The 15,154-nt window shown below is 51.9% G+C and overlaps 2 protein-coding genes and 1 non-coding gene across 9 annotated transcripts in view; 1 reads left to right on the plus strand and 2 right to left on the minus strand.

The window, feature by feature from the left end:
• FBN3 (fibrillin 3) overlaps window positions 1-2,740 on the minus strand; it is a 69,665-nt gene extending 66,925 nt beyond the window's left edge. For 2 of the 4 annotated variants that reach the window (XM_069591238.1, XM_069591235.1), the window contains exons 1-4: window positions 2,560-2,675; window positions 1,200-1,255; window positions 671-883; window positions 461-543 (exon numbers count right to left, since the gene is read on the minus strand). In XM_069591238.1, the coding sequence (XP_069447339.1) occupies window positions 461-543; window positions 671-867 (280 nt within the window). In that variant the 5' untranslated portion in view covers window positions 868-883; window positions 1,200-1,255; window positions 2,560-2,675. Of the gene's footprint in view, window positions 1-460; window positions 544-670; window positions 884-1,199; window positions 1,256-1,490; window positions 1,545-2,559 lie in introns of those variants that run through there. The other 2 variants (XM_069591236.1, XM_069591237.1) reach the window with 2 other exon arrangements.
• HNRNPM (heterogeneous nuclear ribonucleoprotein M) overlaps window positions 1-15,154 on the plus strand; it is a 311,395-nt gene that overhangs the window by 52,403 nt on the left and 243,838 nt on the right. The window lies entirely within an intron of this gene.
• Window positions 9,144-9,216, minus strand: TRNAR-CCU (transfer RNA arginine (anticodon CCU)). The gene has a single exon. It is a non-coding gene; the product is annotated as a tRNA-Arg (tRNA).

Consider the following 15,154-nt stretch of genomic DNA (forward strand, 5'->3'; position numbering starts at 1 on the left):
AAATCTTCTGCCATTCCCACCCCCTGCGGGCCCAGAGGACTGAAGCTCTGCTGGAGCCGCGGGGAGACAGAGGTATTCTTTGGGCCTGAACCACTGAGCAGTAAGGACAGAAGTTGGAGGTACTGGGGTGCTTGCTGGCTGTTGTGCTGGGGTAGGCGGGCGGTGAGAGGGAAGGTCTCTTGCGAACAGAGGCAGATTCCAGACCCACTAGAATAGGGTGCGGGTGGAGAAACAAAAAGAGACAGAGAAAAAGACAGACAGAGATAGACACAGAGACAGGGACTTTAGAGAAAGACCAAGACAGAAAGACAGGCTGACAAGCAGACAGACACAGGAAAGCTGTAAGGCAAAGAAACATGATTGGGTGGCTTGGGATCCTGAGGACAGAGGCAAGGGCCAATTTCATGGCTTAACTCCACATACCCCCGCCCCCAGCCCCCTAGAAGGCAGCGGCACTCACGCACAACACACTGGTTCCCACCAGGCAGGGTCCTCCAGCCAGGACAGCAGTAGGCGTGAAAGCGGGAGCCGCACACGTTGGGCCTTCAGGAGAGCAGGAGAGGCAGGTGAACCCCTACCTGGCTGGACGTCCCCTGGGCCTCGTTCTCCCACCCAGCAGGATGGCCCAGCCCAGGCCCAGGGGCCTCTCAGCATCCCGGGTACCACACACCCTTGCAGGAAGCCAGGGCTGCCACGCCTGCGCACACTTCCGAGACCGGCAGGCTGCACAGCCCCATCCCAACGGCCCTGGACACCCGCCACGCACAGCAGGGCTGTCCAGGCCAGCAGGAGCCGAGCCAGAGGGCCCCGGGCCACGGTGAGGGGGCTGGTTCCTCTCCTTGTCAAGCACGGACCCTCCAGAATCATGATACGTCCCTGGCGGCTGCGGAGAGGAGGCGGAGTCAACCTCAGCAAGAAGCCCTTGGGCACCCAGGAGAACCAGAAGTGGTGGGAAGGCTGCCGGGATGGAGAAACTGGGTGCTGATGGGGGCCCAGGGAAGCATCCAACCCCAACCCTCAAGCAGGTGAACGAACAGTCAGGGAAGGCTTCCTGGAGGAGGTGTTACGCCTCAGTGATGGAGTCAGCTGAGAGGAGGGTGTCAAGGCAGAGACAGCACCCTGGGAGCACAGGCAAGAAGACCGCGGACCTCTGAGTGGAGCGGAGGGGCGGGTGGCAGCTGTGTTTCAGGAGTGCATACCTGTGTACTGGAGCTCCCACTTGTAGGTCAGGGCAGTGGAGAGCCCTTGTAGGACTCTAGGCGGGAAACAAGGACAGAAGTGGATGTAAGCCAGCGTGCAGGAGGGCATATACGGGCCCCAGAGGAAGCACGCAGTTGAGGAGGCTGGGCCAGGCATCCAGAGAGGATGGCAGGAGCTCTGGGCACAGACTGGAACTTCCCGCTGGTGAGAACAGCCCTCCATCCAGCAGGGAAGGGACAGCTACTGCGCCCACTTCAAAGAGGAGCAAACTGAGGTCAACACACACTTACTAAGGGGCTGAGTGGGAGCTGAAGTCCAGGCGGAAGAGAGAGGGGGGAAGAAAATCAAGGGGACCCTATGCTCCAGGAGGTGCCTGGTTCTCTCTGGAACCTGGAAGGATGGGAGGGAGGCGAAGGGGACACAGTCACTCCTGGCAGGGAGAGGACTGGACAAAGGCTAGAAGGACGGGAGCTGGGCCCTTGGGGAAGAGAAGGCAGACCAAGTGGCCATCACAGGGCCCCTTTCAAGTCCAGCTTTCCGCACTAGCGAGGAAAGGAATTTGGGTCTGGGCGCAGAATGGATGGGGAGTGTGCTGTGTGCCCTTGGGCTGGTGGCTGCCCCTCTCTGGGCCATGAGAGTTTGACCAGGTGGTCTTCAGGTCCTCGGAAAAGGAAAAGACCTTTGTCACCTCTGGCGGGGAAGCGAGAAAGTCGGCCCCACTAGTCAAGGGCACTGTCTTCTGGCTTCCAAGCCGTCCAGGCTGTTTTGCGCTCAGAGGACGCCTTCTCTACGCAGCCTCGGGGCCGGGGGGACCTCCATCTCCGGCGTGGCCTGACCCAGCTCCCTCCTTCACCCCTCAACTTTGCTTCTGAGAACCGTGCCCAGGAGCTTATGGAATGAATGAGCGGGGACAGCGCGCGCTCCACGAGGCGGCAGAGGGGTGGGGGTAACCGGAGGGGCGGAAAGCGAGGAATCCCAGGATCCGCGAACGAGGCGTGGGGGCCAGTGGGGAGGGCGCGCGCGCCCGCCGAGCCCGCGGGCCGCGTTCTCCACCGGGCAGGGCCCGGGACAGAGGCCGGGGAGCCGCCACCACGCTCGGCCCCGCCCTCACCTGCGGGTGTGGGTCTGGCCGCGCTCGCGCCCTGGACCGAGCCCCTCCGGCGCCTCCGGGTCCCCGCGCCCCAACGCCGGCGCCGAGAGGAGCGCGGGGAGGGGAGGGGGCTGGGGCCGGGGCCGCCGGCTGCAAACAAAGGAATCCCCTCCCCCTCCGTCGCCCCGGCCCCCTCCTCCTGCCTCGGCCTCCCCCTACTCGCTGCTCTCCGGTTCCTCCGCCTGCCCCTGGCCCCGCGCGTCCCTTACCTGCCAGCCGGCGCGCGTGGAGGCAGGCGCGACAAGCGGACGCGCGGGGCTCGGCGTCGGAGGGCCCGCTCGGCGCGGCGCCGGGGGGCCCGGGGCGGGATCGCGAAACCGAGAGGCCGACCCCGCTGAGTTCCCAGCCCAGAGCTGCCACTCTGGGGCGGGGGGGTGGTCCGAGGGCGGGAGGAGCCGGGGGAGGGCGCGTGTGCACCTCTGAAACTCCCGGGGCGGGGGACCAGAGGCTCAGATCCCGGGCCTCGGGGAGGGGCTGGAGCTGGAGGAGGGCTTGGGGCTCTGGGTGAAACTCCGAGGGGCTGAAGAAATGGGATGGGGCGGGAGAACAGACCCGAGGCGCGGCCTGAGACGAAGAGCGGGGAGGCTGTGGGGACCGCGTTTTGGAGTAGAAATTGAGCTGGTTGTGGCCCTAAGATGGGGCTGTGATTTGGTGTGGCCTGGAAGAGATCCAGCCTGAAAGGTCCCAGGACTCACCTGGAGGCTCTTTCCTGTGTTCTCCCCGAGCCGCCGCCTTTTCCCTCGAGCCTGGAGAATTCCAAGGGTGACTGGGGAATCTTACCTGGCCACCTGGAGCCTGGATTCTTAACTAGACTAAGCTCCGGAAGCCCCTAACAATGTAGGCAAAACGCTACCCAGAGATGCGTTTTCTGGAAAGGAGGTCCACATTAAAAAAAAAAAAAATCTGATTCTCAAAACGAAGAATTTAAAGAGTCCAAAGATCTAACCCTTCTGAGCCTCAGCTTGTCCAGCTGTCGCAGAAGTTGAATATCAGAATTTCTGCTCCCTAGCTGGAACTCAGATACCAAACAAAAATTTCTAGCTTTCCCCACTGCTTTCCCACCTCTGAGAACAGACACCACCAGCGATCCTTGATATGGAGATTAGTCAGCTGTTGGACCTGAGGCTGTTACTCCCCCTCAGCAAACTCCTATGCATCTGGCAAAGCCCAGTTCAAAAACCCCTTGCCCACGCTGAAATAATTCGTTTACCCTATTGAATTCCCGAAGCTGATTATGCTGATGGTGCCTCCATCATAGCACTTCTGGAATGTAAAAAATAAATAGCAAATAACCATTTGAGGTAATATTTAGCAGGTGCTTATGGGCTAGGCATGATGTTAAGAGTTTCACACACATTATCTTATGTACTTATTTGGCTACATCAGGTCTTAGTTGGGGCACTCAGGATCTTCGTTGCCTCATGTAGAATCTTCCTTTGCAATGCATAGACTCTAGTTGCTGGCCATGAGGGCTTAGTTGCTCCAAAGCATGTGGGATCTTAGTTCCCTGACCAGGGATTGAACCTAAGTCCCCTGCATTCAAAGGCAAATTCTTAATCACTGGACCACCAGAGAAGTCCCACACATAATCTCATTTCATCACCAAAAAACTCTAGGAGAGAGAGAACTCTTATAATCTCCCAATATGGGTCCCAAGAGACAGACCTGACTCTATGATACTCTTGGACCAGAGAGAAGGACTCTAGGAGGGCAGGAAAGAAAGAAGCATTCTGCCTGGGAATGGGAGTCTTGAAGGCTCAATTGTTGCTGTTGTTGTTGAGTCGCTAAGTCATGTCTGACTCTTTGTGACCCCATGGACTGCAGCACTCCAATCTTCCCTGTCCTTCACCATCTCCCAGAGTTTGCTCAAAATCATGTCCATTGAGTTGGTGATGCCATCCAACCATCTCATCTTCTGTTGCCCCCTTCTCCTCCTGCCCTCAATCTTTCCCAGCATTGGGGTCTTTTCAAATGAATCAGTTCTTTGCATCAGGTTGCCAAAATATTGGAGTTTCAGCTTCAGCATCAGTCCTTCCAATGAATATTCAGGGCTGATTTTCTTTAGGATGGACTGGTTGGATCTCCTTGCAGTCCAAGGGACTCTCAAGAGTCTCCTCCAACACCACAGTTCGAAAGCATCAATTCTTTGGGACTCAGAGCTTTCTTTATAGTCCAACTCTCACATCCATACATGACTGCTGGAAAAACTAGACAGACCTTTGTTGGCAAAGTAATGTTGACTCATTGCCCTCCATTATCTCCTGGAGTTTGCTCAAATTCATGTCCATTGAGTCAGTGATGCTATCCAACCATCTCATCCTCTGTCATCCTCTCCTCCTCTTGCCTTCAATCTTTCCCAGCATCAGGATCTTTTCCAATGAGTCAGCTCTTCATCAGGTGGCCAAAGGATTGGAGCTTCAGCTTCAGCATCAGTCTTCAGTGGAAAGGAACACCTGTGAAAAGTGGAGGGAAGGACAGGCAAATGCCCAAAGACAGGAGTGTGTGGAAGGTGTGGGAACTGAGTAAGACTGGAGCTTTCGGGGGGGGGGGAGAGAAAGGGACAGAGAACAAATGGAAGCTGGAGGGGTGAGCAGGGGCCAGGAGCTTGCTCAGTAGATAATGGACAAGAGGGGGTACGCCCCACCCCTGAGGTGAGCCCTAATGGGCTCTCAGGAAGAGGAGTCACTCTAGAAGGTTCTCCGTGGGGAGAACTAGAACTGGTCTGGGGGGCAGTGAGAGCTCCGGGACTGGGCTGGAGGAGCATGAGGAAGAGGGAAACTTTGGGGACAAGATTGAGGGCATCCTGGCTGAGGAAACAGAGTTCCCGGGGCCTGTGAGGAGAGTCAGGCGGGATGGTAGGATGTGGGGAGAGTGGCTAGGGAAGGAACCCCAAGATCAAGTTGACAGAGGTGTGGGATTCCAGTGTGGGAAGGGTCAGGGGCTGCCGTGGATGAGTCAGCTTTCATGGAATGCCTTTGTCTTCCCTTCTTAGGCTCCTTTGCCAAGGTCCACACTGGTCTGTTCTTCAGCCACCAAATGTGTCTTAGACGGGCGCTGGGCTAGGCTCCTGCTGCCCCAGAAACAGCCCAGCCTACGTGTGGAACGTGGGGAGGGACAGTCCCGCATCGGGGACACGCACAATCAATACCTCCATGGCTAAGCCCCATGGAAGGCTGGTGCATCAGGCAGCCATTCCTTCTAGAATTCTCCCTACCTGGACTTCCCTGGTAGCGCAGTAGATAAGAATCTGCCTGCCACTGCAGGGGACACAGGTTCGACCCCTGGTCTAGGAAGATCCCACACGCTGCAGAGCAACTAAGCCCGTGCAACGCAAGTCCTGAAGCCCGCGTGCCTAGAGCTCTGCCACATGAGAAAGTCACAGCAATAAGAAGCCCGAGCACCACAGCTGAAGCATAGCCCTGGCTCGCCGCAACTAGAGAAAGCCTGCTGGTAGCAAGAAAGACTCAGTGCAATCAAAAATAAATAAATAATTTTAAAAAATTCTCCCCACCTGCTCTCCGGAAACCAGGGGAGGAGCAACCCGTCAGGTGTGGCAAGACAGAGGTGGTGTGCGGCTGTTGGAAGTCTTAGTGACGTGCGGAAGTGACAGCGACAGGACGGGGTTGCTGCCACTGGACCCTCCTCACTGCTGGCGTGCCCTCTTGCCTTCCACTGCCTGAGCCTGTTGCATGCCTGCCCCTTACCGAAGGGGTCACTCTCGACGTTACACCATCGTGAAGCCACGTGGGCACTCTTCCCCCCAAGCTTGCCAATGCCACCCCTAACACTGCCGTAAGGGCAGAGCAAGTCACGGTTTCCCCGTCAACACCGACTGCCTGCCAGATTGCTATTACACAATGACCCGTCAGCGTCCCCCTCTGCCGTCACCTCCTTGTCTCCCATCCAGCTGACACCTTGCTGCTTTCTGGTTTGCTTCCCTGCCTGGGACATTCGTGTGGCTCCCTGTCACCGTTACACCTTTCCCTTATTGCCTTGACATTGTCACCCACAAACACCATCACCCAGAGTGTCAGGATTCTTAAAGAGCAAGCCACAGAAATCAGTCTTGGCAGAAAGGGTGCTTGGTGGAGTACAGGATCTCTGAGGAGGCTGGAGACCCATGCTTGGGGGTCCTGCAGCCAGCAGAGGCACCCCCAAAACCACCCAGAGATCTGGTCCTGCTGAAACACCATCCATTCCTTCTCTGCTCCAGCTCAGATGGTGCTTGGCAACCCTGGACTCTGGAAACCAAACTGAAGCCAGCCGCAGCAAAACAGAACCCAGGGGAGCCCACTTAATTAAAAAAAATTTTTTTTTACTTTATTTGGAGTATAGCCTATAAACAGTGTCTTGATAGTTTCAGGTGGACAGCAAAGGGACTCAGCCACACATATACATGTATCCATTCTCCTGTCCCATCCAGGCTGCCGCATGATATTGAGCAGAGTTCCCTGTGCATGCATGCTAAGCTGGTTCAGTCGAGTCCGACTCTTTGCAACCCTGTGGACTATAGTCCGCCAGACTCCTCTGTCTAAGGGATTCTCCAGGCAAGAATACTGGAGCAGGTTGCCATTTCCTGCTCCAGGGGATCTTCCTGACCCAGAGATCGAACTCGCATCTCTTCTGTCTCCTGGCAGGCGGACTCTTTACCAGTAGTGCCACCGGTTCCTTGTGCTATACAGGAAGTTCTTGTTGGTTTTTCATTTTACTTTTTCCTTAAAAAATTTTTTTAAAATATGTATTTACTTGGCTCCATTGGGTCTTAGTTGTGGCACACAGGATCTCTGATCTCTGTTGCAGCATGTGGGATCTAGTTCCCTGACCAGGAATTGAACCTGGCCTGCTGCATTGGGAGAGCAGAGTCTTAGCCACCAGGGAAGTCCTGGTTATCCATTTTGAATATGGCAGTGTGCACACGCCTATTCAAACTCCCTAATTATCCTTTCCTCCGTCCTTCAAGAGGGACCCACTTTTGATGCCAGCATCTGTCAAAGTTGGGGCCAAAGTCACTTGGCTGAAGGACTATGGCAGGGGGTGCTTATGCCCCCACCTTGCAGCAAGGTGCCTGGCAGAGTAGAGATCCAGTGTCTTGAAATTCTGTCGTCTGCTCTTCCTCGTGAAGGGGGCATGTCCCAGACCCAGGGAAAGGTCATCTTAGTCCTCCGACTGAGGAGCTGGCAAAGGTCCTGGGCTGTCTCTATCTTGTCACCAGCCACTGGTGCATCGCTCTCCTTGCTGTCCCTTATCACCGGAAAGCAGCCGCCCAACCAACATCACACCAACCCCTCGGCTGTTGTCTTCTTACACTGGCACCTGTTGCTGTCACACTGCCTCCTCAGGGGCACCTGTTGCCGTCACACTGTCTGCATCACCCCCTGCTCCTGTTCGTTGTCCCCTGTCCCTGTCACGTGCCCACAGCATTCATGCTCCGCTGAGCGCCCCACACTGTTGCCATCCTGGAGGGTCCCTGTGCAATGTCTGAGTCATTCCAGCCCTATTCTTTCTCCCCACATCGCCCCCTCCCCAACCCCATGACTTTCGGTACTGTCCTGGACTGCCCTCTTGCAGACAGAACTCAGCTGTATATGTCCAGGCCTAGAAGACTCACAGATGCCAGTAACGTGAGTCTAAGGGAAGGAGGGACACAGGGCTGGCAGCGTGTGCCCAGGAGCACAGGGCCAGGGCTGGGGACAGGCACATGGCGGGGTGGGGGGGCCGCCGTCTGTGCCGTGGGGGGTGGCCTGGTAGTCTGGGGACAGAGCTCTCTTTGTCTGAGCACAGGAAGCAGCTGGGCTTAGGGAGGATGGAGCACATGGCCCGGGAATTTGGCTGGATGCCTGGGAATGAGGCAGGGTTGGGGCGGGGTGGCGGGGTGGGGGGGAGTGGTGCATTCTGGAGTTCCCTAGGAAGGCCCCGAGAAGGTCAGGCGCAAGCTAGGAGGGGCGGAGAGAACAGCTGGACCCAGACGGCCTCCCCATCTGGTTCTGCAGGAATAACAGCCCGCTCTACACATTCTCACAATAGACCCCTGAGGCAGGCTCTTCTGTCCCCATTATACAGATGGGTAAAGGAGATCAGTCCTGGGTGTTCATTGGAAGGACTGATGCTAAAGCTGAAACTCCAATACTTTGGCCACCTCATGCGAAGTGTCGACTCACTGGAAAAGACCCTGATGCTGGGAGGGATTGGGAGCAGGAGGAGAAGGGGACGACCGAGGATGAGATGGCTGGATGGCATCACCGACTCGATGGATATGAGTCTGAGTGAACTCCTGGAGTTTGTGATGGACAGGGAGACCTGGTGTGCTGTGATTCATTGCAAAGCGTTGGACACGACTGAGCGACTGGACTGAACTGAACTGAACCGAACTGGAATGGAGGCACAGAATCCCCAAGTCACTCACCCCGTCCCCAGAGCCCTAAAGAACACAGGCAGATTTGAATCACAAAGCTGCAAACCTCAGTCTGCTGAGCAGAGACAGCAGAAACCCTTGTCTTTGATGCGTACACATATATTCTTTGTTCTTCAACAATGAACACAAATACTGGTCCCCAAATACATTGTTCGTCCTTGCTTTTTCCCTCTTTGTAAACATTTGTTTTACTTGTAAACCAAGAAGTACCTCTTAATGATTATCACTTTTATTACTTTTTATTTATTTGGGGGACTGGGATAACATCTATTTTTTATTTTTTTAAACTTACCTAGAGTTTATTTTTACTTTATTTGTTTTGGCTTCACTGAGCCTTAATTGCAGCCCACGGGATCTTTAGTTGCAACATGTGGAATCTAGTTCCCTGACCAGGAATTGAACCTGGGCCCCCTGAATTAGGAGTGCGGAGTCTTCGCCACTGGACCACCAGGGAACACTCTTGAATTTATTAATTTACTTTTTAAAAACTTTTTTTAGTTTGTATTGGAGTGTAGCCGATTAACAATGTTGTGACTGTTTAGTTGAACAGGGCAGGGACTAGACATAAATATACATGTACCCAATTCTTCTCAAACGCCCCTCCCACCCCAGCTGCCACATAACACTGAATTGAAGTATACTTTGCTTACATTATTGTGTTAGTTCCAGATGTACAGTGCAGTGGTTCTATTATATGTATATATATATAAAATCTTTCAAAAATTTTATTGAAACATAGTTAATTTGCAGTGTCGTGCTAGTTTTGTGTATAGCACCGTGATGCAGTCATACATGCACAGATACACGTATGTACACAAATGTGCATATTCTTTTCTACATTCTCTTCCATTAGAGGTTATCCCTTGAGTGTAGTTCCTTGTGCTACACAGTAGGTCCCTATTGGTTATCTATTTTATATACAGCGGTGTGTATATGTTAATCCCAAACTCCTAATTTATATCCTCCTCCTGCTTTCCCCTTTGGTTAACCATAAGTCTATTTTCTATGTCTGCGCATCTCTCTCTAGGTTGTAAATGAGTTCATTTGTATCTCATTTTTTAGATTCTGCCTATAAGTAATGCCACACAATGTTTCTCTTACTGTCTGGCTTTCTTCACTTAGGTCCATCCATGTTGCTCCTGATGGCTTTATTTCGTTCCTTCTATGGCTGAGTAGTAGTCTGCTGTCTATATGCACCGCATCTTATTAATCCAGTCATCTGTCAGAAGACATCTAGGTTGCTTCCATGTCTTGGCTATTGTAAACAGTGCTGCAATGAACATTGGGGTGCATGTACCATTTTGAACTAGGGTTTTGTCAGAATATGTGCCCTGGAGTGGGATTGCTGGATCATGTGGTAGGTCTAGCTCTAATTTTATAACTGCAACTCCATTCTGTTCTCCACAGTGGCTGTTCCAACTTACATTCTCACCCACAGGGTAGGAGGGTTCCTTTTTCTCCCACCCTCTTTAGCTCCATTTGATGGAACATTATTCAGCCTTTAAAAGGGAGGAGATCCTGACACCTGCTACAACATGGTGAACCTTGAGGACATGATGCTCGGTAAAAAGAGCCAGATACAGAAGACAACTACTGTCTGATCCTACTCACAGGAGGTCCCTAGAGGAGTCAGAACCACAGAGACAGGAAGTAGACGGTGGGTCCAGGGGCTGGGGGAAGGGATGGGGAGTCAGTGTTTCATGGGGACAGAGCTTCAGTTTGGGGAGATGGATGATGGGATGGTTGCCCAACAATGTGAATGTGCTTAATAGCACGTAATTGCTCACTTAAAATGCTTAAGCAGTAATTGCACAATGTATATTTACATCACATCATTACACTGTTCACTTTAAAAAATTGTTTTTATTGCTGTCCACTTTTTATATTTAGTTTTATTTTAAAATTTACTTTATTCTCGGCCGTGCTGGGTCTTCGTTGCTGGGCAGGCTCTTTTTTCCAGTTGAGGAGGGTGGAGTCTACTCTCTGTTGAGGCACTTAGCCTTCTCTTTGCAGTGGCCCCTCTTGTTGCTGAGCACAGGCTGTGCAGGACGTGTAAGTTCAGTAGCGCAGCACATGGGCTCAGTAGCTGCAGCTCTAGAGCAAGGCTTGGTAGTCGCGGCGCACGGGCTTAGTTGGTCCACAGCATGTGGGATCCTCCAGGGTCAGGAATTAAACCCATGTTTCCCATATCGGCAGGGAGATCCTTTACCACTGAACCACCAGGGAAGCCCCACCCTGTCCACTTTAAACCAATGCGAGTCTATCAATTATTCCTCAAAAAAGTGGGAAAATAATTAATTTAAATAATCATTAGGATGGTAATTTTTTAAATGTATTTTATTGAAGTATAGTTGATTTACAATGTTGTGTTAATTTCTGCTGTAATCAAAGTGATCCAATTATACATATGTATACATTCTTTTTCATATTCTTTTCCATGATGGTTTATCACAGGACATTGAATATAGTTCCCTGTGCTATACAGGAAGACCTTGTTGTTTATCCCTTCTCTATATGATTGTTTGCATCTACTAATAGGGTGGTTTATCTTATGTTATGTGCATTTTACTTTTTTTTTTTTTTTTTTAACGTGGAGGCCGCAATCTCATCGCTGAGCTCACCCAAGCAGAATTCCTTCCCTACCTTCAGCCTCTGTCTTTGGATGGGTGGGGCTGGGTGGGTCTGATTCCACAACCATCACTGTTCCCTAGGGCAGCTCCAGAAACATGACATCATATTCGTTTTGTTTTCTTGGTTTTCATTTTCTCTCTTGAAGGAGAGAAGTCTGGATGTTGAAGCAGCTGTAGGACGAACAATCGCCGGCTGCGATTTCGCTTCACAAGTCTTGCATTTCCTGTACCTCTGATGTTGCTGAAGGTGATGGTCCTCTGTCTGTCATGGGGGAGGGCAGACCGGGCCACTGGGAGACAGACAGCTGGACCAACAGGGCTGGTTGTGTCTGAAACAGAGCTTTGGACTTGAGGCAACGGTCTTGCTACAGCCATCAGATGCCTTCTGCCTGCTGATCTGCTGGAAACTTTCCCTCAGGTTGCAGGGTATATGAGCTTCCTATGGCCACAGTGACAAGTTATCACAAACTTCGTGGCTTGAAAAAAACACCAGTTTTCTATCTTTCCGTTCTGGGGGTCAGAATCCAAAATGGCTTTCACTGGGCTGACATCAAGTCACCCTCAGGACTGCGATCCTTCTGGAGACTATGGAGAGAGTCCATTTCCTGGCCTTTTCCATCTTCTGGAAGCTACCTGCATCCCCTGGACCGTGGCCCCTTCCTCCATCTTCAAAGCCAACCGTGTAGCATCCTCTAATCTCTCTCTCTCTGACCCTCCTGCCTCCCTCTTTTAAGGACTCTTGTGATTCCACTAGTAACGCTGGAGCATCCTCCCATCTCCATATCCTCAACTTAACCCCATCTGCAAAGATGTTCCCATTTTTCACAGGCCCTGGCAATTAGAATGTGAGCATCTTTGGGACACTCTATGTAGCCTGCCATAGTGAGTTTTCCCGATGGAGAAGAAACATCAGCTCCAGAGGCATGGACAACATATGGAGCCCAGCCTCTCAACCTCTGGACTTTGCTTCCCTTATCTTCAAAATGGGAAGGAAAATCTCTCTGTTGGTCATTTTCCTGGGAAAACCAAGTAGGATCAAGCTGATGTTAATGTACCGGTCCAAGACACAGGTGCCCGGTAACCCAGGCCTGAGGGCATCTTCTGTGTGTGTGTGCTAAGTTGCTTCAGTCGTGTCCAACTCTGTGTGACCTTATGGACTGTAGCCCACCAGGCTGCTCTGTCTGTGGCATTTCCCAGACAAGAATATCAGAGTGGGTTGCCATGCCCTCCTCCAAAGGATTTTCCCAACCCAGGGATGGAACCTGCATCTCTTGCATCTCCTGCATTGGCAGGCGGGTTCTTTACCACTAATGTCACCCATTTATTGACTGCCTACTGTATACTAGGCATGGGGAACAGGAAGGAAGCAGAAACAGCCTCAGACCCTGCCCTCCTGCTGTTTGTATCACAGTCTGGGGGATATTATTCACTCTAGCATTTATTGAGTGCCTGCTATATATATATCAGGCATCGTTCTAGGTAAGGGGGGAACACAGTGGCAAACAAAGCAAAGCTCCATGGGACTCACATTCTCGTGGTGGTTAGTCTTGGGGAAAGGAGGTACTGATGCCCCGGGGGCCGGACTTAGGCTGGAGGTCAAGGGAGGCTTCTCCAAGACAGAGATGGGCCAGATAAGCAATTAAAACTCAGGGAAGGGAGAGAGGAGCATCCCAGATGGTAGGGAACAGCATGTGCAAAGGCCCTCGTGAGTTGCATGACTGGAGCACAGGGAACAAAGGGAACAAGTGAGAGGTGAGGCATTGGCAATCTGTGGGGATTTTCTTGCTATTTAAACTCATCTGGGAGGGACTCCCCTGGTGGTCCAGTGGCTAAGACTCCATACTCCCAACACAGGGGGCCCAGGTTCAATCCCTGGTCAGGGAACCAGATCCCACATGCCTCAACCAAAGATCCTACATTTTGCAACAAAGATCCTGAATCCTGCAACTAAGACCTGGTGCAGCCAAATAAATAATTAAAAGATCTGTAAATGTTTAATTTATTTATCTGTTAGTTTATTTTCTTTTTGGCTGTGCTTGGTCTCATTTCTGGGAGAGAGAGCTTTCTCTAGTTGCAGCAAGCAGGAGCTACTCTCTAGTTGTGATGCTTCGGCTTAGTTGCCTCTTGGCATGTGGAATCTTTCCGGGACAAGGGAGTGAACCCGTGTCCTCTGAATTGGCAGGTGGATTTTTAATCACCAGAGCACCAGGGAAGCCCCAAAACAATTTTTAAAATATTTTAGGGACTTCCTTGGTAGTCCAGTGGCTAGGACTCCATGCTCCCAATGTGGGAGCCCTGGGGTCGATTCCTGGTTGGGGAACTAGGTCCTACATGCCTCCCCTAAGACCTGATGCAGCCAAATAAATAAATAATAAAATAAAAGATAATAAAAATTTTAATTAAACATAAAATTTTTAATTTTGAAAAATATTTTCAAAAAATAACAGGGAGCCTTTGGCAGCTTTTATGCAAGGGGTGATTGTAAGTGGGTTCTGCAAAGACTGGGGCCACTGGGCCAGGTATAGGTTAGTCCTGTGGGAGAGGGGTACCCACTCCAAGCCCTGCCATCTGCACCCATTTCTCTGGGGCTCTGGTGTTTGCCTCGCCTGTCTCCCAGTGGTCCCATCCACCCCAACCTCAGCTGCTGTTGGAATCTCTGCTTGCGGTTTCTTGCCCTGCCCCCCAAGCCTGGAGGATGGCACTAGTTCAGTCAACATCTATTAAGCACCTGTTGTGTACAAGGAGGTTTACATTTGTTATCACACTGAGTTTCCCCAATAATCCTACCCAGGCTTCCCAGGTGGCACTACTGGTAAAGAATCCACCTGCCAGTGCAGGAGATGGATTCAATCCCCAGATGAGGAAGATCCCCTGGAGGAGGAAATGGCAACCCACTCCCATATTCTTGCCTGAAAAATTCCATGGACAGAGGAGCCTGGCAGACATGACTGAGAGATTGAGCACCCATCCAAATAATCCATAATCCTACTAGGAAGGTGTGAAGCCCAAGATCACACTTAAAGACGGAGGCAACTGGTTAAGTGAAGACTGTTGGTTCTGGAAGCTCAAACACCGCTGACTCTCAGAAGATTCCCATGAGCCAGGGTAACCTCTGGGTCTTCGGTGAACATTCAGAGAATCAATCAATGGGCAAGTCCAGTGAGGCTAGCGGGAGAGAGTGCAAATTACCTCTGGAGAGGGGTAAGCTGGACCCAGATTGAGAGGGGCCTTGAAAGCTCAACCTGGGGGGTATGGATATGGTGTGGTGGCCGCAGGGAGACATCGAGGGTTCTAGGCAGGAATCTGTTTCTGAGTTTGGACCAAATTGCCAGGAAGGGTGGAGTTAAGTGGGCCTGCCACTAGGGGGCACTCAAGTCTTCCCAGAGATTGTCTTCAGCTCTGCACTGTGGAGAGGGTGGCCACTGGCCTCAGGAAACCGTGTTCTTGGAATATGACCAGTTTGAACAAAGATTTAAGCGTAAAATACACACTGGATTCTGAAGACTTCATAAGACAAAAAGAATGTCACTTGCCTCACTGATGCTTTTTAAAATATCAATGACGTGGAAATTTCCTGGCAGTCTAGTGATTAGAACTGAGTGCTTGCACTGCCAGATGTGGGTTCAATCCCTGGTCGAGGAACGAAGATTCTGCTAGCCGAGTGGTGTAGCCAAATTAAAACGAGTGTGTGTGTGTGTGTGTGTGTGTGCGCGCGCGCGCGCACAGTATCTAAGTCGTGTCCAACTCTGCAACCCCATGGAC

Source organism: Ovis canadensis, chromosome 5 (genome assembly GCF_042477335.2).
Source record: "Ovis canadensis isolate MfBH-ARS-UI-01 breed Bighorn chromosome 5, ARS-UI_OviCan_v2, whole genome shotgun sequence".
NCBI classification, from domain to species: domain Eukaryota; kingdom Metazoa; phylum Chordata; class Mammalia; order Artiodactyla; family Bovidae; genus Ovis; species Ovis canadensis.